Here is a 26,906-nt window from a genome sequence, read left to right on the forward strand (position 1 = left end):
GTGGTGGAGAGCTTTGTATGCATCTCTATGTGTGGAGTAAAGGTGGTCTAGAGTTTTTTTTCTCTGGTTGCACATGTGACATGCTGGTAAAAATATGGTAAAACTGATTTAAGTTTACCTGCATTAAAGTCCCCAGCTACTAGGAGTGCAGCTTCTGGATGAGCATTTTCTTAGTGCCAGCATCGGTCTGTGGTGGTAAAAAGATGGCTACGAATAATATAGATGAGAACTCCCTTGCTAAATAGTGTGGTCTACAGCTTATCATAAGGTACTCTACCTCAGGCAAGCAATTCCTCGAAACGTATTTAATATTAGACATTGCGCACCAGCTGTTATTGACAAAGAGACACACACCCCCCACCCCTCGTCTTACCAGACGTAGCACCTCTGTTCTGCCGGTGCATGGAAAATCCAGCCAGCTCTATATTATCTGTGTCATCGTTCAGCCACGACTCGGTGCAACATATTACAGTTCTTAATGTCTCGTTGGTAGGATAATCTTAATCGTAGGTCATCAATTTAATTTTCAATGATTCCATGTTAGCAAGTAGAATGGAAGGTAGTGGGAGTTTACTCGCTCGCCTACGGATTCTCAGAATGCAGCCCGATCTGCATCGTCTTTTCTTCACGCAAATGACTTGGATTTGGGCCTGTTCCCGGGAGAGCAGTATATCCTTCTTGCCGGACTTGTTAAAGAAAAAAGCTTCTTCCAGTCTGTGGTGAGTAATCCCAGTTCTGAAGTCCAGAAGTTATTTTCAGTCATAAGAGACGGTAGAAGCAACATTATGTACAAAATAAGTTTAAAAAATAAAGTTACAAACAACGCAAAAAAAATAACAAAACAGCACAATTGGTCGGGTGCATGTAAAACGTCAGACATCCTGCCATCTTAACTCTTCGGCTCCATCCCTCTCTCTCACCTTGTTTCCTTTCTCTCTCCTCCTCTGCAGGCGCTCCACGTCGTCTATCTTGTAGACCTTTATCTCGAAGGGTTCTGTGGTTCCCCTGGGGGCGGGGCTTAGCGGGCCGTCTACCCAGCGTACGCTGGAGCTGATGGCGGGCTTCCTGATCAGAGAGGACGAGTCCAGGGTCAGGCTGGGAATCAGACGACGACGCTGGGTACCTGGACACACGCACACATACAGAGAAAGACACACACACACACACACACACAGCAAAAGACACAGACGCATGCAGAACAACTCAACATTGAAAAACATATATCACAATAAAGGAAAACTAATATTTTGGTTTTAGTTTCATTAGACCATTATTGACATAGTTCCAAAATGTTTTGCTTGTCAGCAATCATGTTTTCAAGATATGTAACCAGTGGTGTAGTGGAGGCTATACGCAGGTATACACCGTATACCCACTTTCATTGGGCATTGTGTATACTCACTTCTTAACCCCTACTTAGACTTCTGATCGTGGACTTCAAGAAACAGCAGAGTGAGCACCCCCCTTTCCACATCGACAGGACAACAGTGGTGAAGGCGGAAAGCTTCAAGTTCCTCGGCGTACACATCACTGACAAACTGAAATGGTCCACCCACACAGACAGTGTGGTGAAGAAGGCGCAACAGCACCTCTACAACCTCCGGAAGCTGAAGAAATTTGGCTTGACACCTAAAACCCTCACAAACTTTTACAGATGCACAATTGAGAGCATCCTGTCGGGCTGTGTCACCGCCTGGTACGGCAACTGCACCGCCCGCAACTGCAGGGCTCTCCAGAGGGTGATGTGGTCTGCCCAACGCATCACCAGGGGGCAAACTACCTACCCTCCAGGACACCTACAGCACCCAATGTCACAGGAAGGCCAAAAAGATCATCAAGGACAACAACCACCCAAGCCACTACCTGTTCACCCCGCTATCATCCAGAAGGCCATCTCGAATCCCACCGTACCTTTGCCGCTGTGCAATCTGGTTCCCGAGCCGGTCACGGGTGCACCTCAGCCACACTCAAGATACTAAACGATATCATAACCGCCATCGATAAAAGACAGTACTGTGCAGCCGTCTTCATTGACCTGGCTAAGGCTTTAGACTCTGTCAATCACCATATTCTTATCGGCAGACTCAGGAGCATCGATTTTTCTAATGACTGCCTTGCCTGGTTCACCAACTACTTTGCAGACAGAGTTCAGTGTGTCAAATCGGAGGGCATGTTGTCCGGTCCTCTGGCAGTCTCTATGGGGGTGCCACAGGGTTCAATTCTCGGGCCGACTCTTTTCTCTGTATATATCAATGATGTTGCTCTTGCTGCGGGCGATTCCCTGATCCACCTCTACGCAGACGACACCATTCTGTATACTTCTGGCCCTTCCTTGGACACTGTGCTATCTAACCTCCAAACGAGCTTCAATGCCATACAACACTCCTTCCGTGGCCTCCAACTGCTCTTAAACGCTAGTAAAACCAAATGCATGCTTTTCAACCGTTCGCTGCCTGAACCCGCACGCCCGACTAGCATCACCACCCTGGATGGTTCCGACCTAGAATATGTGGACATCTATAAGTACCTAGGTGTCTGGCTAGACTGTAAACTCTCTTTCCAGACTCATATCAAACATCTCCAATCTAAAATCAAATCTAGAGTCGGCTTTCTATTCCGCAACAAAGCCTCCTTCACTCACTCCGCCAAACTTACCCTAGTAAAACTGACTATCCTACCGATCCTCGACTTCGGCGATGTCATCTACAAAATAGCTTCCAATACTCTACTCAGCAAACTGGATGCAGTTTATCACAGTGCCATCCGTTTTGTTACTAAAGCACCTTATACCACCCACCACTGCGACCTGTATGCTCTAGTCGGCTGGCCCTCGCTACATATTCGTCGCCAGACCCACTGGCTCCAGGTCATCTACAAGTCCATGCTAGGTAAAGCTCCGCCTTATCTCAGTTCACTGGTCACGATGGCAACACCCACCCGTAGCACGCACTCCAGCAGGTGTATCTCACTGATCATCCCTAAAGCCAACACCTCATTTGGCCTCATTTCCTTCCATTTCTCTCCTGCCTGTGACTGGAACGAATTGCAAAAATCGCTGAAGTTGGAGACTTTTATCTCCCTCACCAACTTTAAACATCTGCTCTCTGAGCAGCTAACCGATCGCTGCAGCTGTACATAGTCCATCGGTAAATAGCTCACCCAATTTACCTACCTCATCCCCATACTGTTTTTATTTATTTACTTTTCTGCTCTTTTGCACACCAGCATCTGGTGTGCAAAAGAGTTCAGTACAGGTACAGTACAGTACAGGTACAGAGGTACAGTACAGGTACAGAGTTCAGTACAGGTTCTATCTCAAGGCCATCAGACTGTTAAATATCCATCAGTAGCACCTTAGAGGCTGCTGCCCTTATATACATAGACTTGAAATCACTGGCCACTTTAATAATGTTTACATATTTTGCATTACTGATCTCATAAGTACATACTGTACACTATACTATTCTATTGTATCTTAGCCTATGCCGCTCCGACATTGCTTGTCCAATTATCTATATATTCTTAATTCCATCCTACTTTGAAGCAAGATAAGACATGCCTCAGAATATGAAGTAAAACATTCAGGTTTCAAAAAATTGAGGAAGAGGCAAAATATAGAAATGCTAATAATAGGCTTAACCATCTTCTGGTAGATGGAAAGGCTTTCCCAAAAACCTTCTCTATTAAATGTTAACTAGCTACAAAGTAACCTATGCCTACCTGTCAGAATGAGATCATGATTATTTGTGTCAATCCAGTGGCCATTTCTTTTTCAAACTCCATCTCATGTGCTACAGAAACATGGCTAAGCAAACAATAGTGTTAAGTGCCTGCACACTTGAATTAAAGGGTACTTACTCTCAAAAATCTAAGTGTATTAGATTTTTTTTTTTATATAACAGAGCCAAGAGCCCAGACCTCAAAGTGATCTCCTGATGTGGTCTAAGCACTGTTATGGACTTAGAACATACCATTTTGTTGTTTTTCTGGAAAAAAGTTTGACTTTTTGGGGAAAATCTGAAACCTGTGAATGTCTGACTCAGTTTATTTATTTCAATAGTAGTCCTACTATTAGACTAATAGCACAGTACAGGTTGGGTTTCCTGACTGTGAATCACCAATATTGGATTTATCATTTTAGGTCATTCAGAGTGTACTGTATGCCACTTGATTGCTGACAAGCAAAACATTTTGGTACTGTGTCAACAATAGACTAATGAAACAAACACCAAAAGATCCTTTGTGGGTTGAGTTTGCCTTTAAGAAACATTCATTAGAATGTGTAGAATTCAGTAGGATCTATCTCTCTTGCTCATCACCTACAGGACAAATAAGAAACATACAGTAGGCTGTGTTTACACAGTCAGCCTAATTCTGATATTTTGCCCAATTATTCAACTGATTGATCAAAAGTCCAATATTTGGCAAAATATCAGAATAGGGCTGCTTGTGTAAACGCAGCCACAGTGGAACTCTACACCTGTGACTGGGTCAGGAGAACAGCATACTGACGTGTTGTTTTGTTCTGTTCTGCTGACAAGGATGTGACCAGGCTTTAGTTTGACAAAGGCAGCAGGAGTAAACATCAGGGCAAATAGCTGATAACCAAACCAGGACAGATAGCTGATGACAGAGCCAAGAGTCCTACACTGCCATTCTGCCAGGGGCTGGCGTTTGGGATGGGAGCTGGGGTTAGGTCTAGCATTGGAGTAGGGGTTGGAGAGAGGGGCCTAGGTATTTTTTTGGGGGGGGGGATTGGTTGAGTAGGACTTCTGGCAACGACAACAATCCAGTATTTAGCATGAGTTCCTGGGGGAGGATGGGGGAGAGAGGAGAGAAAAAACAGAACGGTTGAGAGGGGAGATGGGGAGATGGGGAGAGCAGCAAAGAGGAGAGAAGAGACAGGGAGAAAACGCAGCAGAACCGAACAGAAGATAAGAGAGGGGAGAGAGAACAGAGAAAGAGGGGAGAGAGAGAACAGAGAAAGAGGGGAGAAGAGAACAGAGAAAGAGAGGGGAGAGAGAGAACAGAGAAAGAGGGGAGAAGAGAACAGAGAGGGGAGAGAGAGAACAGAGAAAGAGGGGAGAAGAGAACAGAGAAAGAGAGGGGAGAGAGAGAACAGAGAAAGAGGGGAGAAGAGAACAGAGAGGGGAGAGAGAGAACAGAGAAAGAGGGGAGAAGAGAACAGAGAAAGAGGGGAGAGAGAGAACAGAGAAAGAGAGGGGAGAGAGAGAACAGAGAAAGAGAGGGGAGAGAGAGAACAGAGAAAGAGGGGGGGAGAGAGAGAACAGAGAATGAGAGGGGAGAGAGTGAACAGAGAAAGAGGGGGGAGAGAGAGCAGAGGAAGAGAGGGGAGAGAGAGAACAGAAAGAGAGGGGAGAGAGAGAACAGAGAACGAGAGGGGAGAGAGAGAACAGAGAACGAGAGGGGAGAGAGAGAACAGAGAAAGAGGGGAGAGAGAGAACAGAGAAAGAGGGGAGAGAGAGAACAGAGAAAGAGGGGAGAGAGAGAACAGAGAAAGAAGGGAGAGAGAGAACAGAGAAAGAGGGGAGAGAGAGAACAGAGAAAGAGGGGAGAGAGAGAACAGAGAAAGAGAGGGGAGAGAGAGAACAGAGAAAGAGAGGGGAGAGAGAGAACAGAGAACGAGAGGGGAGAGAGAGAACAGAGAATGAGAGGGGAGAGAGAGAACAGAGAAAGAGGGGAGAGAGAGAACAGAGAAAGAGGGGAGAGAGAGAACAGAGAAAGAGAGGGGAGAGAGAGAACAGAGAACGAGAGGGGAGAGAGAGAACAGAGAGAGGGGAGAGAGGACAGAGAAAGAGAGGGGAGAGAGAGAACAGAGAGAGGGGAGAGAGGACAGAGAAAGAGGGGAGAGAGAGAGTGGAGAAGAGAACAGAGAAAGAGATAGAAGAGAATGAGATAGGAGAAGAGAACAGAGAACGAGATAGGAGAAGAGAACAGAGAACGAGAGGGGAGAGAGAGAACAGAGAACGAGAGGGGAGAGAGAGAACAGAGAAAGAGGGGAGAGAGAGAACAGAGAAAGAGGGGAGAGAGAGAACAGAGAAAGAGGGGAGAGAGAGAACAGAGAAAGAGGGGAGAAGAGAACAGAGAAAGAGAGGGGAGAGAGAGAACAGAGAAAGAGGGGAGAAGAGAACAGAGAGGGGAGAGAGAGAACAGAGAAAGAGGGGAGAAGAGAACAGAGAAAGAGAGGGGAGAGAGAGAACAGAGAAAGAGGGGAGAAGAGAACAGAGAGGGGAGAGAGAGAACAGAGAAAGAGGGGAGAAGAGAACAGAGAAAGAGAGGGGAGAAGAGAACAGAGAAAGAGAGGGGAGAGAGAGAACAGAGAAAGAGAGGGGAGAGAGAGAACAGAGAACGAGAGGGGAGAGAGAGAACAGAGAACGAGAGGGGAGAGAGAGAACAGAGAAAGAGGGGAGAGAGAGAACAGAGAAAGAGGGGAGAGAGAGAACAGAGAAAGAAGGGAGAGAGAGAACAGAGAAAGAGGGGAGAGAGAGAACAGAGAAAGAGGGGAGAGAGAGAACAGAGAAAGAGAGGGGAGAGAGAGAACAGAGAACGAGAGGGGAGAGAGAGAACAGAGAACGAGAGGGGAGAGAGAGAACAGAGAATGAGAGGGGAGAGAGAGAACAGAGAAAGAGGGGAGAGAGAGAACAGAGAAAGAGGGGAGAGAGAGAACAGAGAAAGAGAGGGGAGAGAGAGAACAGAGAACGAGAGGGGAGAGAGGACAGAGAAAGAGAGGGGAGAGAGAGAACAGAGAGAGGGGAGAGAGGACAGGGAAAGAGGGGAGAGAGAGAACAGAGAAAGAGAGGGGAGAGAGAGAACAGAGAACGAGAGGGGAGAGAGAGAACAGAGAACGAGAGGGGAGAGAGAACAGAGAGCGAGATAGGAGAAGAGAACAGAGAACGAGTGGAGAGAGAGAAGAGCATTTGGTGGGTGGAGAGATAAGCCTAGCAGGTCAGTCCCTCTTATCTGACCAGCGTGCTGGAATGTGTACACACACACACACACACACACACACACACACACACACACACACACACACACACACACACACACACACACACACACAGACACACAGACACACCACACACGCACACACAGACACACACAGACACACACACACCACACACACACACACACACATCACACACACACACTTTCCATTTGCATAGAAATTGGCAGCTATGTCAGCAGACACGTTTTTTGATCAGATTCACACACAGGGACGGGGTGAAGGGAGAGGGGGGAAGCGAGAGGTGACGTTAATAAGGTTCTGTCTGTCTCTTTGTCTCCGTCGGCAGCAGAAAGGTCACAAAGACAGATCTGCTCTAAGTCACCTTTGAGTCACCCATTTGTACCTTATTACTGCCTGCTGCATCAGGACACAGTAGAGAGAGAGAGAAACCAAGCAATGGAAAATCCAATATTACAGTAAAGAGCAACCATACATGAGACCCTCAACTGGAAACCTGATTAAAAATGTTTTTTTCCCAAGCAAGCCTCTCTCTCTCTCCCTCCATCCCGCTTCCTCTCTCTCCCTCTCTCTGCTGGAGCAGCCACAGGCCGGGCTGTGTTGGCCCGGGTTCTGCGGTTCCAAGTCAGCCATAGATAAGCCTGATCACTGTTCCCTCTTACTGCCTCTCTGGACGGGAGGGGGGAGAGAGAGAGGGAGGAGAGAGAGAGAGGGAGAGGTGGAGGGCAAGTGGAGTGTAAGTGGAGAGGGAGAGTTAAGGGAATGGAGGGTAGCTTTGGAGAGGTAGGGGGTGGCAAGGGGGATGAAAAGGGGTCCCAGCATAGAAGGAGGGGGGGATAAGGGAGAGCAGAGGGAGGAATGGAGAGGGTACAGGGGTTAAAGAGTGCACTGCTTTCTTGAGGCCACCCACAGAACTCCCTGACAATGGCCATCTGTCTGCCCAACAAGACCACTCTCACTACCAACCTCTCGGGGGTGAGGGGAGAGGGAGGGAGGGAGGGGGATATGATGAGAGGTGAGGAGAAAGGAGGGGTTGAAACCTGATTTAGTTATTTATTTCCAAATGTGTTTTTTTATATATATAAATGGAAGTCTTGTGAGCTACATTTCGCTGCCGCTGCGATTCATATCGAAATGGGGCAGTTTATTAACCAAACATGTTATCTGGAATAGAGGGTTCATTCATCAGTGTTTTTAACCATGCCTGGGCTGGTTCTGGGCAGTGGGGCTGAGGAGCATCGCCTCATCCTCGGAGAAGGTGACAGCCTAATGTGGAGATTCATCATGGCTGACTTTAAGAGAATGACTCTTGAATTCTTTCACTATCACACGCCTCCCTGACTGGCTGGCTGCTTGCCTGCCTGCCTCCCTCCTTGCCTGGCTGCTTGCCTGCCTGCCTCCCTCCTTGCCTGCCTGGTTGCCTGCCTGATTGAAAAAATGTATTGTGCTCACTGGGATGCAGCATAAGGGGCAGACCTGTGTTGTTGTTCCTCTTCTTGTTGTTCTTGAGACTACGGCGGCTGCTGCTGGTGGCTGAGCTATGTTCGCTCAGAGAGTCCTGAGCAGAGGAGGTGCTTCCTGTGGCCTCGCTGTCCCTCAGCATGCTCTCGTAGCCACTGCTGGCCCCGCTGTGGTAGAACAGGGCTGTCTTCCCCATGGCCGGGGGCAGCTCCCCACTCAGAACACTACTGTTGTCACTGGCATGGCCGCTGCTGCAGCGCTGGGGCCGCTTGGGGGCTGTGATCTTACTGTAGGGAGACGGCAGAGTGTGGACCATCACTGGTCTCTCCTCTCCCTGTGCCCCTCCACCACCTGCTCCACCTCCACTTCCTCCGGCACCCCTCTCCTCCACAGCTTCGGAGCCTCCTCCTCGGTTGTGACTGGTGGATCGAGAGCCTCCGTTGCCCTGAAGCAGCTCGGAGATGCGTCCGTTGGCGGCTCTCAGAGGCAGCTTGGCGGCCAGGCCTCCCCCTCGGCTGCGACTCAGAGACTGGGTGGCCCAGGAGCCAGAGCTGGGTTCCTTGTTTTGTCCCAGGGCCTGGCTGGAGGTCTGACCCTGGGGCTGGGGCTGGGTCTTGCCGTTGGGAGGCAAGCTGGAGCTGCGGTTGACAGACTGGGGAAGAGACTTGGTAGAGAAGCTGAGTGTCTTGGTGCTGGAGGCCGAAAGGCTGCGGGTCTTAGGGCTGGCCATCAGCAGCTTGCTGACCGCTGAGATCTTCGACTGGCTCGACTTGGGCGACTTGGGAGCACTGCCGGGGCTGTTACCAGAACCGTTTCCATTAGGGGAGGAGGATGACACTGAGCCACAGCGGATGCTACGTCCGGGATGGGGCATATTGCAGTCCCCCCTCCCCCCTCCGGCTGCCCCCTTCCAGCCCAGAGAGCTGAGGCTCTCCCCCCTCTCCAGGGAGAGGCAGTCGTAGTGGGGGCCAAGAGAGCTGTGACCTCCATGGGACCGCCCCAGAGAGTTGGTTCTGTTAGCCAGTTGCTCTAGTTTAGCACTGAACAACCTACTGCTCTCCACATTAGACCCCTTCTGTTTCCCTCCTCCAAGCCCATCTAGGTCCTCCGGGGTGCTCCCCAGGAAGGAGAGGCCATGGATGGGTGCGTGCAGGGGGCTGAGGGGGCCTCCTGCCCGGTTCTTCTGGTCCAGACTGGACTTGCGTACTGGTGGCAGCGGTGGGATCCCTTTCTGACGGGAGAACAGGCCTTGTCTCCCGGACGACCCCCGTCGGTCCAGTGTTGCCCTCGGACTACAGGGGGTGGAGGTGGTGACCCCTAGGCCCCGAGACTCCCCCCCTGCCCCTCCTCCATTAGCGCCGTAGCGGAGTGAGTCCTCGTCCAGGCCGTCGTGGCGGTTGATCCGGTGCCAGCCGCGGGGCAGACTGGCGGTGCGCAGGATGTCGGCAGAGTAGACGGGAGTCATCAGACACTCTCCAGGGCTGACCAGCACCATCTCACAGCCGTCCACCACCCTCTTACAGGAGTCTGGAGAGGAGACGGTCTCACCGCTGCTGGAGCTGCAACGGTCCCCTCCGTAGCCACTGTCCACCCTGCTGGCCCTGTCACCCTGGGTCTTAGCTGTGTCTGTCTTGACTGGTGGCTCCACCACCCTCTTCTCCGGCTTCACCTCACACACCAGCTCCTTAGGCCTCACATCGCCTCCATCTCTCTTCATCCAGGGGTCGTCGAAGCTGAGATCGCTGGACATGGAGGCCAGGACCAGGGCTTGGGCTAGGGCAGGCTTGGCTGGGTCCTTGGACAACAGGTGAGTCTTGGTAGGGGAGGACAGTATAGTGGGCTCCTGTATAACCATGGGTTTGACGGCCACACAGGGGTGGACTGTGATGTTGGTCTTGAAGGGGATGAAGTTGCTGGAGGCCCCCAGGGTCTGGATGTTGGAGACGGTGATGTTGGTCTTACCCATGGAGGGAGACAGTCTCTTCAGCCTCTCTTTAGTCAGGGTGCTCTTCTCCTTCCCCGTTCCTTTCTCATCTCCACACAACACTACGTCGCTGTCAGGAGTCTTCCTTCCTCTAGAACCCAGGGACACCTCATCTTGCTCCTCTGCCCCAGAGAGAGGCACCTGTGGGGGGTATAGCTCGGCCAGAGCCTCCCCATGTCCATAGGACTGGCCAAAACTGTGCAGGGACTGATCCCCGTCACTCCCAGCACTCAGCTCACTCAGCCATGATGAGATGGACGACCGGCAGCTAGGCAGCACCGCCATCGCCTCTCCTTCCATGCGAAGCTTCGCCATGCTGACTTCCGCCATGGCGATCACCCCGGCAACTGAGGTGCTTTTCATTGTGACCTTTCCGGTGGTCGTAGCAATGACAGTAGTGTTGTTTCCGTAGCACTCCAGGTCATCGCTGATGCTGCTGATGATGGAGACAGGGCGGGATCCCGAGGCCAGGGCGGTGACGGAACAGTCGCTGGTGAAGCTAATGATGCTAGTGGGACGACCGCCACTCTCCAGCAGGCCCCGGACATCCAGCCCCTCCTCACACCCCAGGGTGAATACCAGCTCATCTTCCCCCAGAGAGCGAGGGTCTGCTGGGGCTGGGGTAGAGGAGGGGCTGGGGGCTAGAGCGGGAACTGGGGCTGGGGGAGGCAGAGAAAGATGGGAAGGAGAAAGAGAGAGGATAGACAATGAAATGAAAATATGTAAGGAATGTGAAATGAATTTGCTGTACGAAACCAGTATCATAAAAAACACACTATTACGACACTATTGGCTTAAAACAAGTGATTTGAAAGCATAGTGGAAATTCACCTGATAGCTTGAGGTTTTTGAAAAACACTTGTCACAGTAATAGAATAAAGAGCCAGACTTACTGTCCCTGCGTACATCCAGAGGTATCTGAGGAACATTATCGTCACACAAGGTCTCAGCCGACCCCAGGCTGGCAGACAAGGAGTCGGTGCGCTTTAGCACCTGGGGACTCATTCTCATGGGGGAGGTCCTGGACAGGGACTCCAGCTGCAGCAGGGAATCTGTAGAGGACCTCCCACTATCTGCAGCCAGGCTGTCTGCAGTAGACAGACTCTGGCAGGACAGAGGGGGCGTTCCCGGCATCACACCCTTCTGGGTGTAGACCTTGATTATAATCATAATCATATATTGGATTTTTATAGTTATTTTCAAGGACCCACAGCTGCTTCACAACAATACTGTACACTTTCATGGAAATGCATTTTATGAGGTAAAAGTCAACCCAATAACTGTAAAATAGCACAAGCAAAGACCGTAGAGGTGTGAGAGACAGATACTGTACCTTGCAGCGCTGTGAGGGTGAGGAAGGAGGTCTGTAGTCAGAGGTCTTGGTAAGAGAGGCGATGCCCAGCCGAGGAGAACCCAGGGGGCGGGGCTTACCATCACTACTACTGCCTGCGCTCAGAGACTCACGACTGTCAATCAAATAGAAAGGAAGAGAAATAAAAAAGAAATAGAAGATATTGAAAACAAAAAACCTTCCAGAGAGACATTAAAATTATAAGGCAGTCGATAAAACTATACAAGCTAAAGGCCAGCTGCGACAGAGCCTGGGCTCGAACCCAGAATCTCTGGTGGCACAGCTAGCACTGCGATGGGGTGCCTTAGACCACTGCGCCACCCGGGAGGCCCTAATAAGTTATGTTTTGCGTTATTTTTCATGTGGACCCTAGGCAGAGTAGCTGTTGCTTTGTAACCACTAATGGGGACCTTAACAAACAAACAGATCTGACCTGTCATGGAGGCTGGTGCTCTTGGCCCTCTGTAGAGGGTTAGTGTTGGTGTGTCCAGCTCCACTGCTGCCCGTCACACTGCTGCTGCCGGTCAGGCTCAGACTCTCTATCATGGTCTGGGCCAGTTCTGCCTCTTCCACCACCTCCCTGATCTCCTGGAGCTGCTCGTCATTGGACATCCTCCTGGAGGTCTCTACCTCCACTCCCACCCCTCCCGTAGGCTCCGTCTCAGACCCAGGGGGGACCAGGGTGTCAGACTTGGCCCCCCTAGTAACCGGCACCTCCTCAAAGGGGAACTTGGCCACCTCTTCGCTCCCGTCGATACACTCCAGCCGCTCCTGCAGCTCGGCGAAGGTGTTGCACTTGAGACACTCCGCCCCTTCCTCTGGCACAGGGGGCAGGGGTTGGCCCAGGGGTTGGAGGAGAGGGAGTGGGGGCTGGGTTAGGGAGATGAGGGACTGTGTCGGCAGGGCAGAGGGCTGGGTGTGTGTCTGTGTAGGGGCAGGCTGTGGCTGGGGCTGGGAGAGTACTGTCTGTTGCTGTTGTTGTTGTAGAGTTGGTGTAGTTGGCAGGACGCCAGACTCGGCTTTGCTCTTCAGCAGAGCAGGAATGATGGGGACAAACTCTGGCGGACCCTCGTTGTCGGTCAGCTCACGGTCCGAGATAGCACCCCCATTGGGGCCCACGTAGATGACGGTGTCGCAGGACTGCTCGCTACTGGAGTAGTCATCTGGGTCGCTGGAGAGGTGCAGCAGGGGAAGGTTGGAGTCGGCAGAGCTACGGGAGTGGAATGGTCTCAGGTGGGTGGGGCGACGCATACGACCCTCCTCACACGAACTCTCACCCCCTGACGAACTGGACGTGTATTGCTGAAGAAGAGAGGGAATGTGGATGAGAGAAACAACACATTTTGAAACAAACCAATTAGAATCTCGGTTTCATTTACTGGCCTGTTATTGTAATGCTGTGTCACCAAGTTCCAGCAATACTGAAAGTGTTGTTTTTTTTAAACTGAAATATCAATCTGAACATTTAGAAGTTGAGCCCCAGAAGAAAGAACATGAGAAGGAGAATTCCTATATGTCATGGACCGATTATATTGATTGAATGAATGATTGAATGACTGAATGTGTCTAAATTGATAATGCCTACCATACTGACTTTGGTCTTCTTCTTCTTCATACGGAGGAGGCGCGAGGCGATCTGGAGGGTGGAGAGCGTGTCAGAGAAGTTGCTAGGCGACGAGGAGATGTGGGCGATCATGGTGGTCCGACAGTTCATGTTGCCCAGTGACTCTCTCAGTAGCATGGTCAGCTTACTGTCCCTGGAACACATACATACACACATTACATCAGACACATACACTAACACAGGCATAAGCACACACACACACGTGTTAAATCGTGCACACACACACACATTACATCACGCACGCACACACACACATATACAAACACATACTTTATGTGCACACAGAAACACACATGAATCTGAAGGATAATATCTATCAAACCCTTAAAATCACTGTTCACCTCCCTACCAATCAGCAATGATCTCCAGCTCGTAGCATTAGCTACGTCGGTGGTTAATCTCGCTATGGCTGGAACATGTGGGACAGTAGCTGTAGGATTGTGTGTTTATTTAACGCTCTCCCTCTCCTGTGTTTGTTATAGGGTTAATTGACTGTCTGCCTGTGTTTCTGTGTGTGTGTGTGTGCATGTGGTGTGTGTGCATGGGCATGTGTGTGTGGTAGGTAACTCCTGTGAGCTGTTTGGGACCCTCAGGGCAGAATGGAGTGCAGGCTCCTCTGTGGCTCAATACCTCATGCTGCTGTCCTCCTTTTATAAAAACACAGCCCCCGGCCAGCCCACCCACACACACACACACACACACACACACACACACACACACACACACACACACACACACACACACACACACACACACACACACACACACACACACACACACACACACACACACACACACTACCCCATCCTTCTATCGCTTTACTTTGCCTCAACTGTCCTCAATGTTATCCTCTTCTCTTTCCTCCCTCCATTCCTCCCTCTCGCTCTCTGAGTCATGTCATTAGTAGTAGTTACCAGTGTCTTCGTCACATCAACGTTAGTAATTGCATCTCCCTCGCCTGACATCTCAATCAAGTCTCTTAATTCATCTCATTAAGCAGAGTAGAAATGGGAGAAACGGCTGAAAATGGAGAAGGGGGAAAAAGGTTGGAGCTGCGAGTGTTTAGGTCTAATTAAATTAAGCAGAAGGATCAGTGATTTGTGCAGAAGGGATTTTATATTCATGCACGGTGAGATCCAGTTATTTGCAACTAATGTTCCACACCTTGCAAATGGCCCCAACCTATAATTTTATACGCATGCATGCATGTGTGTGTATTTGTGTTTGTATGCCTCGGTGTGTGTGTAATGTTTACAGTTCTGGCATAAAGTGGTGGGGTGCTTTGCAATGTAAATGCCGAGCTCGTGATTAAATTAGAGAGTGGAGGAGCTGGGCTATCTGCACTGAAGGAGGGAGGCAGAGAGGGAGGGAGAAGAGCCTGCATGTTCTTGGGAAAAATGTAAATATGCACACGACTGTTTCAAAGCCTCTGTCCCCCTGCTTTCGTTTCACTCCTTTCCTCCTTGTTCTTTTCTCTGCCTCTCGTTCCTTCAAACTCTCTCTCTTCTCCCCTCTCTCTTATTCCCTCTCTCACAGTCCCACTCATTCTCTTCAGGAAGAAAACAAACCAAAAAAAAAAACTATTCCTAGCGGTCTCAGGTAATAATAATGAAGCAACATTTGTTATTGTTAAATCAACCCCACAGCACCTTTCTCTCTCCCTCTGCCACGCCTTCTCTTCCTCTCTCCCCTCTCTCTTTCTCTCTCTCCGTGCCTGTCTCTCTCTCTCTCTTTCTCTCTCTCCATGCCTGTCTCTCTCTCTCCCTCTCTGCCACGCCTTCTCTTCCTCTCTCCCCTCTCTCTTTCTCACTCTCTGTGCCTGTCTCTCTCTCCCCTCTCTCTTTCTCTCTCTCCGTGCCTGTCCCTCTCTCTCCCTCTCTGCCACGCCTTCTCTTCCTCTCTCCCCTCTCTCTTTCTCTCTCTCCGTGCCTGTCCCTCTCTCTCCCTCTCTGCCACGCCTTCTCTTCCTCTCTCCCCTCTCTCTCTCTTTCTCTCTCTCCGTGCCTGTCTCTCTCTCTCTCCATTTCACTCTCTCCAAAGCTTCAGCAGGCATTTAGCCACTCTGACCAAGGGCAGCACATGTCATTCTATACATTATTATTACACATGGTAGTTATGCAGAATTAAGTCCGGGCCGGGCCTACAGGAATTATTGTGCGCCTCGTGTGTCCAATGATCTGCATATTAAAGTGTACTATCTCATTAATATATCTACAATAATTAGCAGGTTTATTCATAGGTTTAAAGTCTACTATTAACATGACATGGGTGTGATATATTGAGTTGGATATGTAGAGATAGATATTGAGCCAGTCACCAGTGGAAGCTGACCCAAGCCCCATTTCCCCCAGTCCCAGTTAGTCACACACACTTAGGGAGGGTCATTTAGGGTATCCTACCAACCGTAGTATCCTATGTTTCACGGAATCGTGGCTGAATGACGACATGGATTTTCAGCTAGCGGGATACACACTGCACCGGCAGGATAGAACAGCACAGTCCGGTAAGACGAGGGGGGGGGGGGGGGGGGGGGGGTCTGTGCATATTTGTAAACAACAGCTGGTGCACGAAATCTAAGGAAGTCTCTAGATTTTGCTCGCCTGAAGCAGAGTATATTATGATAAATTGCCGGCCACATTACTTGCCTAGAGAGTTCTCAGCTATACTTTACGTGGCTGTTTATTTACCACCACAGATAGATGCCGGCACTAAGACTCAGTCAGCTGTATAAGGAAATAAGCAAACAGGAAACCACTCACCCAGAGGCGGCGCTCCTAGTGGCCGGTGACTTTAATGCAGGGAAACTTAAATCAGTTCTACCTAATCTCTATCAACATGTTAAATGTGCAACCAGAGGGGGAAAAAATTCTAGATCACCTGTACTCCACACACAGAGACGCATACAAAGCTCTCCCTCACCCTCCATTTGGTAAATCCAACCACAACTCTATCCTCGTGATTCCTGCTTACAAGCAAAGATTTAAGGAGGAATCACCAGTGACTCGGTCTATAAAAAAATGGTCAGATGAAGCAGATGCTAAACTACAGGAATGCTTTGCTAGCACAGACTGGAAGATGTCCTGGGATTCTCCCGATGACACCACATCAGTCACTGGCTTTATCAATAAGTGCATTGAGGACATCGTCCCCGCAGTGACTGTACGTACATTCCCCAACCAGAAGCCATGGATTACAGATAACATTCGCACTGAGCTAAAGGGTATAGCTGCCACTTTCAAGGTGCGGGACTCTAACCCGGAAGCTTACAAGAAATCCTGCTATGCCCTGTGACGAACCATCAAACAGGCAAAGCATCAATACAGGGCTAAGATTGAATCATACTACACCAGCTCAGACGCTCGTCGGATGTGGCAGGGCTTGCAAACTATTACAGACTACAAAGGGAAGCACAGCCGCGAGCTGCCCAGTGACACGGGCCTACCAGACAAGCTAAATCACTTCTATGCTTGCTTCGAGGCAAGCAACACTGAGGCATGCATGAGAGCATCAGCTGTTCCAGACGACTGTGTGATCACACTGTCCGCAGCTGACGTGAGTAAGACCTTTAAACAGGTCAACATTCACAAGGCTGCTGGGCCAGATGGATTATCAGGACGTGTGCTCCGGGCATGTGCAGACCACCATAGTCCCTGTGCCCAAGAACACAAAGGCAACCTGCCTAAATGACTACAGACCCGTGGCACTCACATCCGTAGCCATGAAGTGCTTTGAAAGGCTGGTAATGTCTCACATCAACACCATTATCCCAGAATGCCTAGACCCACTCCGATTTGCATACCGCCCAAACAGATCCACAGATGATGCAATCTCTATTGCACTCCACACTGCCCTTTCCCACCTGGACAAAAGGAACACCAATGTGAGAATGCTGTTCATTGACTACAGCTCAGCATTCAACACCATAGTACCCTCAAAGCTCATCACTAAGCTAAGGACCCTGGCTTCTAAACACCTCCCTCTGCAACTGGATCCTGGGCTTCCTGACAGGCCACCCCCAGGTGGTGAGGGTAGGTAGCAACACATCTGCCACACTGATCCTCAAAATTGGAGCTCCCCAGGGGTGCGTGCTCAGTCCCTTCCTGTACTCCCTGTTCACCCACGACTGCATGGCCAGGCACAACTCCAATACCATCATTAAGTTTGCTGACGACACAACAGTGGTAGGCCTGATCACCGACAACGACGAGACCGCCTATAGGGAGGAGGTCAGAGACCTGGCCGGGTGGTGCCAGAATAACAACCTATCCCTCAACGTAACCAAGACCAAGGAGATGATTGTGGACTTCAGGAAAAGGAGCACCGAGGACGTCCCCATTCTCATCAACAGGGCTGTAGTGAAGCAGGTTGAGAGCTTCAAATTCCTTGGTGTCCACATCAACAACAAACTAGAATGGTCCAAACACAGCAAGACAGTCGTGAAGAGGGCACGACAAAGCCTATTCCCGCTCAGGAAACTAAAAGATTTGGCATGGGTCCTGAGATCCTCAAAAGGTTCTACAGCTGCAACATCGAGAGCATCCTGACTGGTTGCATCACTGCCTGGTACGGCAATTGCTCGGCCTCCGACCGCAAGGCACTTCAGAGGGTAGTGCGTACGACCCAGTACATCCCTGGGGCAAAGCTGCCTGCCATCCAGGACCTTTACACCAGGCGGTGTCAGAGGAAGGCCCTGAAAATTGTCAAAGACCCCAGCCATAGACTGTTCTCTCTACTACCGCATGGCAAGCGGTGCCAAGTCTAGGACAAAAAGGCTTCTCAACAGTTTTTACCCCCAAGCCATAAGACTCCTGAACAGGTAACCAAATGCTTACCCGGACTATTTGCATTGTGTGCCTCCCCCCAACCCCTCTTTTACGCTGCTGCTACTCTCTGTTTATCTTATGTGCATAGTCACTTTAACTATACATTCATGTACATGCTACCTAAATTGGCCCGACCAACCAGTGCTCCCGCACATTGTCTAACCGGGCTATCTGCATTGTGTCCCACCATCCGCCAACCCCTCTTTTTATGCTTCTGCTAGTCTCTGTTCATCATATATGCACAGTCACTTTAACCATACCTACATGTACATACTACCTCAATAAGCCTGACTAACAGGTGTCTGTATATAGCCTTGCTACTCTTTTTTTCAAATGTCTTTTTACTGTTGTTTTATTTCCTTACTTACCTACACACACACACACACACTGTTGTATTTGGCGCACTTGACAAATAAACTTTGATTTGATTAGGGAAGGGCAAGAGTAAGAAATAGATAGAATTATGTCGTTTTTTGTTGTTGTTGTATCTGAGTAATACTGCAGAGCAATTCAATCCAACCTCCAAGAGGTCCTCACACAGACACACACACAGACACACACACACACACACAGACACACACACAGACACACACACACACACAAACACAGACACACACACACACACAGACACACACACAGACACACACACAGACACACACACACACAGACACACACACAGACACACACACAGACACACACACACACAGACACACACACAGACACACACACAGACACACAGACACACACACAGACACAGACACACACACAGTGCACACACAGACACACACACAGACACACACACAGACACACACACAGACACACAGACACACACACAGACACACACACAGTGCACACACAGACACACACACAGACACACACACAGACACACACACAGACACACACACAGACACACACACAGTGCACACACAGACACACACACAGACACACACACAGACACACACACAGACACACACACAGTGCACACACACAGTGCACACGTACTTGTAGGGGATATGTTTGCTGCCGTTGACCAGAGCCAGGATAACGTTCCCCAGGGCAGACAGAGACAGACACAGCCCTGCTGCTGTACTACCACTGCTCTCCCTGCCCTTCTCTCCTCCCAGCACCTTCACACAGCTGCCCAGGTCTATCAGGTGGAGTCTACTGCGACCTCCCGACACTGGAGAGAGAGAGAGAGGAGGGTGAGAGAGGGACAGGAGGGGAAGGAGGGACCGAGAGAAAGAGAGAGAGAGGAAGGAAAAAAGAGGACAGAGAAAAATTGGGGAGACAGAAGGATACATTTTTTAAATGTTTACAGTGTGTTACAAAACTCAGTAGCAGTATTTCACAGGGTGATAGATCCTGAACACACTATCCAACACTTCATCCCCCAGCATTTTTGATCTGCTCATCTCAGAGGAGGTTATGCATGTCAGCCTCAGCACACACACACGCACGCACACACGCGGGCATGCCCGCACACATGCACACGCATGGACGTGTGCACACACACAGCTACATTGGGCAGCAGGTATCCTAGCGGTTAGAGAGTAGGCCCAGTAACCGGATGGTCGCTAGTTTGAATCCCCGAGCCGACGTCGTGAAAAACCTGTCAATGTGCCCTTGAGCAAGGCACTTAACCCTAATTGCTCCAGGGTCGCTGTTATTCATGGCAGACCCTGGCCGTGACCCTACTCTCTGAGGGCGTCTCAGGGGGCGTTGGGATATGTCAACAACAACAAAAACACATTTACAATTCACACATTAGTGTGAAATAGGACAAACATAACAGCTTGCCACCTGGACCCATCACCAGCTCAGCTGTGTGTTCAGCTACGTATCCTTTCCTTGTCAACACATCACCAGCTCAGCTGTGTGTTCAGCTACGTATCCTTTCCTTGTCAACACATCACCAGCTCAGCTGTGTGTTCAGCTACGTATCCTTTCCTTGTCAACACATCACCTGGACCCCTCACCAGCTCAGCTGTGTGTTCAGCTACGTATCCTTTCCTTGTCAACACATCACCTGGACCCCTCACCAGCTCAGCTGTGTGTTCAGCTACGTATCCTTTCCTTGTCAACACATCACCAGCTCAGCTGTGTGTTCAGCTACGTATCCTTTCCTTGTCAACACATCACCAGCTCAGCTGTGTGTTCAGCTACGTATCCTTTCCTTGTCAACACATCACCAGCTCAGCTGTGTGTTCAGCTACGTATCCTTTCCTTGTCAACACATCACCAGCTCAGCTGTGTGTTCAGCTACGTATCCTTTCCTTGTCAACACATCACCTGGACCCCTCACCAGCTCAGCTGTGTGTTCAGCTACGTATCCTTTCCTTGTCAACACATCACCTGGACCCCTCACCAGCTCAGCTGTGTGTTCAGCTACGTATCCTTTCCTTGTCAACACATCACCAGCTCAGCTGTGTGTTCAGCTACGTATCCTTTCCTTGTCAACACATCACCTGGACCCCTCACCAGCTCAGCTGTGTGTTCAGCTACGTATCCTTTCCTTGTCAACACATCACCTGGACCCCTCACCAGCTCAGCTGTGTGTTCAGCTACGTATCCTTTCCTTGTCAACACATCACCTGGACCCCTCACCAGCTCAGCTGTGTGTTCAGCTACGTATCCTTTCCTTGTCAACACATCACCTGGACCCCTCACCAGCTCAGCTGTGTGTTCAGCTACGTATCCTTTCCTTGTCAACACATCACCAGCTCAGCTGTGTGTTCAGCTACGTATCCTTTCCTTGTCAACACATCACCAGCTCAGCTGTGTGTTCAGCTACGTATCCTTTCCTTGTCAACACATCACCAGCTCAGCTGTGTGTTCAGCTACGTATCCTTTCCTTGTCAACACATCACCAGCTCAGCTGTGTGTTCAGCTACGTATCCTTTCCTTGTCAACACATCACCTGGACCCCTCACCAGCTCAGCTGTGTGTTCAGCTACGTATCCTTTCCTTGTCAACACATCACCAGCTCAGCTGTGTGTTCAGCTACGTATCCTTTCCTTGTCAACACATCACCAGCTCAGCTGTGTGTTCAGCTACGTATCCTTTCCTTGTCAACCCCTCACCAGCTCAGCTGTGTGTTCAGCTACGTATCCTTTCCTTGTCAACACATCACCTGGACCCCTCACCAGCTCAGCTGTGTGTTCAGCTACGTATCCTTTCCTTGTCAACACATCACCAGCTCAGCTGTGTGTTAAGCTACGTATCCTTTCCTTGTCAACACATCACCTGGACCCCTCACCAGCTCAGCTGTGTGTTCAGCTACGTATCCTTTCCTTGTCAACACATCACCTGGACCCCTCACCAGCTCAGCTGTGTGTTCAGCTACGTATCCTTTCCTTGTCAACACATCACCTGGACCCCTCACCAGCTCAGCTGTGTGTTCAGCTACGTATCCTTTCCTTGTCAACACATCACCTGGACCCCTCACCAGCTCAGCTGTGTGTTCAGCTACGTATCCTTTCCTTGTCAACACATCACCTGGACCCCTCACCAGCTCAGCTGTGTGTTCAGCTACGTATCCTTTCCTTGTCAACACATCACCAGCTCAGCTGTGTGTTCAGCTACGTATCCTTTCCTTGTCAACACATCACCTGGACCCCTCACCAGCTCAGCTGTGTGTTCAGCTACGTATCCTTTCCTTGTCAACACATCACCAGCTCAGCTGTGTGTTCAGCTACGTATCCTTTCCTTGTCAACACATCACCTGGACCCCTCACCAGCTCAGCTGTGTGTTCAGCTACGTATCCTTTCCTTGTCAACACATCACCAGCTCAGCTGTGTGTTCAGCTACGTATCCTTTCCTTGTCAACACATCACCAGCTCAGCTGTGTGTTCAGCTACGTATCCTTTCCTTGTCAACACATCACCTGGACCCCTCACCAGCTCAGCTGTGTGTTCAGCTACGTATCCTTTCCTTGTCAACACATCACCTGGACCCCTCACCAGCTCAGCTGTGTGTTCAGCTACGTATCCTTTCCTTGTCAACACATCACCTGGACCCCTCACCAGCTCAGCTGTGTGTTCAGCTACGTATCCTTTCCTTGTCAACACATCACCTGGACCCCTCACCAGCTCAGCTGTGTGTTCAGCTACGTATCCTTTCCTTGTCAACACATCACCTGGACCCCTCACCAGCTCAGCTGTGTGTTCAGCTACGTATCCTTTCCTTGTCAACACATCACCTGGACCCCTCACCAGCTCAGCTGTGTGTTCAGCTACGTATCCTTTCCTTGTCAACACATCACCTGGACCCCTCACCAGCTCAGCTGTGTGTTCAGCTACGTATCCTTTCCTTGTCAACACATCACCTGGACCCCTCACCAGCTCAGCTGTGTGTTCAGCTACGTATCCTTTCCTTGTCAACACATCACCAGCTCAGCTGTGTGTTCAGCTACGTATCCTTTCCTTGTCAACACATCACCAGCTCAGCTGTGTGTTCAGCTACGTATCCTTTCCTTGTCAACACATCACCTGGACCCCTCACCAGCTCAGCTGTGTGTTCAGCTACGTATCCTTTCCTTGTCAACACATCACCAGCTCAGCTGTGTGTTCAGCTACGTATCCTTTCCTTGTCAACACATCACCAGCTCAGCTGTGTGTTCAGCTACGTATCCTTTCCTTGTCAACACATCACCAGCTCAGCTGTGTGTTCAGCTACGTATCCTTTCCTTGTCAACACATCACCAGCTCAGCTGTGTGTTCAGCTACGTATCCTTTCCTTGTCAACACATCACCTGGACCCCTCACCAGCTCAGCTGTGTGTTCAGCTACGTATCCTTTCCTTGTCAACACATCACCAGCTCAGCTGTGTGTTCAGCTACGTATCCTTTCCTTGTCAACACATCACCAGCTTAGCTGTGTGTTCAGCTACGTATCCTTTCCTTGTCAACACATCACCAGCTCAGCTGTGTGTTCAGCTACGTATCCTTTCCTTGTCAACACATCACCTGGACCCCTCACCAGCTCAGCTGTGTGTTCAGCTACGTATCCTTTCCTTGTCAACACATCACCAGCTCAGCTGTGTGTTCAGCTACGTATCCTTTCCTTGTCAACACATCACCAGCTCAGCTGTGTGTTCAGCTACGTATCCTTTCCTTGTCAACACATCACCAGCTCAGCTGTGTGTTCAGCTACGTATCCTTTCCTTGTCAACACATCACCTGGACCCCTCACCAGCTCAGCTGTGTGTTCAGCTACGTATCCTTTCCTTGTCAACACATCACCTGGACCCCTCACCAGCTCAGCTGTGTGTTCAGCTACGTATCCTTTCCTTGTCAACACATCACCTGGACCCCTCACCAGCTCAGCTGTGTGTTCAGCTACGTATCCTTTCCTTGTCAACACATCACCTGGACCCCTCACCAGCTCAGCTGTGTGTTCAGCTACGTATCCTTTCCTTGTCAACACATCACCTGGACCCCTCACCAGCTCAGCTGTGTGTTCAGCTACGTATCCTTTCCTTGTCAACACATCACCTGGACCCCTCACCAGCTCAGCTGTGTGTTCAGCTACGTATCCTTTCCTTGTCAACACATCACCTGGACCCCTCACCAGCTCAGCTGTGTGTTCAGCTACGTATCCTTTCCTTGTCAACACATCACCTGGACCCCTCACCAGCTCAGCTGTGTGTTCAGCTACGTATCCTTTCCTTGTCAACACATCACCAGCTCAGCTGTGTGTTCAGCTACGTATCCTTTCCTTGTCAACACATCACCAGCTCAGCTGTGTGTTCAGCTACGTATCCTTTCCTTGTCAACACATCACCTGGACCCCTCACCAGCTCAGCTGTGTGTTCAGCTACGTATCCTTTCCTTGTCAACACATCACCAGCTCAGCTGTGTGTTCAGCTACGTATCCTTTCCTTGTCAACACATCACCAGCTCAGCTGTGTGTTCAGCTACGTATCCTTTCCTTGTCAACACATCACCTGGACCCCTCACCAGCTCAGCTGTGTGTTCAGCTACGTATCCTTTCCTTGTCAACACATCACCAGCTCAGCTGTGTGTTCAGCTACGTATCCTTTCCTTGTCAACACATCACCTGGACCCCTCACCAGCTCAGCTGTGTGTTCAGCTACGTATCCTTTCCTTGTCAACACATCACCTGGACCCCTCACCAGCTCAGCTGTGTGTTCAGCTACGTATCCTTTCCTTGTCAACACATCACCTGGACCCCTCACCAGCTCAGCTGTGTGTTCAGCTACGTATCCTTTCCTTGTCAACACATCACCTGGACCCCTCACCAGCTCAGCTGTGTGTTCAGCTACGTATCCTTTCCTTGTCAACACATCACCTGGACCCCTCACCAGCTCAGCTGTGTGTTCAGCTACGTATCCTTTCCTTGTCAACACATCACCTGGACCCCTCACCAGCTCAGCTGTGTGTTCAGCTACGTATCCTTTCCTTGTCAACACATCACCTGGACCCCTCACCAGCTCAGCTGTGTGTTCAGCTACGTATCCTTTCCTTGTCAACACATCACCTGGACCCCTCACCAGCTCAGCTGTGTGTTCAGCTACGTATCCTTTCCTTGTCAACACATCACCTGGACCCCTCACCAGCTCAGCTGTGTGTTCAGCTACGTATCCTTTCCTTGTCAACACATCACCTGGACCCCTCACCAGCTCAGCTGTGTGTTCAGCTACGTATCCTTTCCTTGTCAACACATCACCAGCTCAGCTGTGTGTTCAGCTACGTATCCTTTCCTTGTCAACACATCACCAGCTCAGCTGTGTGTTCAGCTACGTATCCTTTCCTTGTCAACACATCACCAGCTCAGCTGTGTGTTCAGCTACGTATCCTTTCCTTGTCAACACATCACCTGGACCCCTCACCAGCTCAGCTGTGTGTTCAGCTACGTATCCTTTCCTTGTCAACACATCACCTGGACCCCTCACCAGCTCAGCTGTGTGTTCAGCTACGTATCCTTTCCTTGTCAACACATCACCAGCTCAGCTGTGTGTTCAGCTACGTATCCTTTCCTTGTCAACACATCACCAGCTCAGCTGTGTGTTCAGCTACGTATCCTTTCCTTGTCAACACATCACCAGCTCAGCTGTGTGTTCAGCTACGTATCCTTTCCTTGTCAACACATCACCTGGACCCCTCACCAGCTCAGCTGTGTGTTCAGCTACGTATCCTTTCCTTGTCAACACATCACCAGCTCAGCTGTGTGTTCAGCTACGTATCCTTTCCTTGTCAACACATCACCTGGACCCCTCACCAGCTCAGCTGTGTGTTCAGCTACGTATCCTTTCCTTGTCAACACATCACCTGGACCCCTCACCAGCTCAGCTGTGTGTTCAGCTACGTATCCTTTCCTTGTCAACACATCACCTGGACCCCTCACCAGCTCAGCTGTGTGTTCAGCTACGTATCCTTTCCTTGTCAACACATCACCTGGACCCCTCACCAGCTCAGCTGTGTGTTCAGCTACGTATCCTTTCCTTGTCAACCCCTCACCAGCTCAGCTGTGTGTTCAGCTACGTATCCTTTCCTTGTCAACCCCTCACCAGCTCAGCTGTGTGTTCAGCTACGTATCCTTTCCTTGTCAACACATCACCTGGACCCCTCACCAGCTCAGCTGTGTGTTCAGCTACGTATCCTTTCCTTGTCAACACATCACCTGGACCCCTCACCAGCTCAGCTGTGTGTTCAGCTACGTATCCTTTCCTTGTCAACCCCTCACCAGCTCAGCTGTGTGTTCAGCTACGTATCCTTTCCTTGTCAACCCCTCACCAGCTCAGCTGTGTGTTCAGCTACGTATCCTTTCCTTGTCAACACATCACCTGGACCCCTCACCAGCTCAGCTGTGTGTTCAGCTACGTATCCTTTCCTTGTCAACCCCTCACCAGCTCAGCTGTGTGTTCAGCTACGTATCCTTTCCTTGTCAACACATCACCTGGACCCCTCACCAGCTCAGCTGTGTGTTCAGCTACGTATCCTTTCCTTGTCAACACATCACCTGGACCCCTCACCAGCTCAGCTGTGTGTTCAGCTACGTATCCTTTCCTTGTCAACACATCACCAGCTCAGCTGTGTGTTCAGCTACGTATCCTTTCCTTGTCAACACATCACCAGCTCAGCTGTGTGTTCAGCTACGTATCCTTTCCTTGTCAACACATCACCAGCTCAGCTGTGTGTTCAGCTACGTATCCTTTCCTTGTCAACACATCACCAGCTCAGCTGTGTGTTCAGCTACGTATCCTTTCCTTGTCAACACATCACCTGGACCCCTCACCAGCTCAGCTGTGTGTTCAGCTACGTATCCTTTCCTTGTCAACACATCACCTGGACCCCTCACCAGCTCAGCTGTGTGTTCAGCTACGTATCCTTTCCTTGTCAACACATCACCAGCTCAGCTGTGTGTTCAGCTACGTATCCTTTCCTTGTCAACACATCACCTGGACCCCTCACCAGCTCAGCTGTGTGTTCAGCTACGTATCCTTTCCTTGTCAACACATCACCTGGACCCCTCACCAGCTCAGCTGTGTGTTCAGCTACGTATCCTTTCCTTGTCAACACATCACCTGGACCCCTCACCAGCTCAGCTGTGTGTTCAGCTACGTATCCTTTCCTTGTCAACACATCACCTGGACCCCTCACCAGCTCAGCTGTGTGTTCAGCTACGTATCCTTTCCTTGTCAACACATCACCAGCTCA

The 26,906-nt window shown here is 50.2% G+C and overlaps 1 protein-coding gene across 2 annotated transcripts in view; it reads right to left on the minus strand.

The window, feature by feature from the left end:
• kif26ba (kinesin family member 26Ba) overlaps positions 1-26,906 on the minus strand; it is a 169,165-nt gene that overhangs the window by 11,494 nt on the left and 130,765 nt on the right. The window contains exons 11-17 of one of the 2 annotated variants that reach the window (XM_031788328.1): positions 19,231-19,408; positions 13,376-13,538; positions 12,215-13,083; positions 11,764-11,896; positions 11,324-11,585; positions 8,462-11,089; positions 921-1,123 (exon numbers count right to left, since the gene is read on the minus strand). In XM_031788328.1, coding sequence (XP_031644188.1) covers positions 921-1,123; positions 8,462-11,089; positions 11,324-11,585; positions 11,764-11,896; positions 12,215-13,083; positions 13,376-13,538; positions 19,231-19,408 — 4,436 coding nt within the window. Of the gene's footprint in view, positions 1-920; positions 1,124-8,461; positions 11,090-11,323; positions 11,586-11,763; positions 11,897-12,214; positions 13,084-13,366; positions 13,539-19,230; positions 19,409-26,906 lie in introns of both variants that reach the window. The other variant, XM_031788327.1, reaches the window with a different exon arrangement.

This window comes from Oncorhynchus kisutch, linkage group LG14, assembly GCF_002021735.2.
Source record: "Oncorhynchus kisutch isolate 150728-3 linkage group LG14, Okis_V2, whole genome shotgun sequence".
Classification (NCBI taxonomy): domain Eukaryota; kingdom Metazoa; phylum Chordata; class Actinopteri; order Salmoniformes; family Salmonidae; genus Oncorhynchus; species Oncorhynchus kisutch.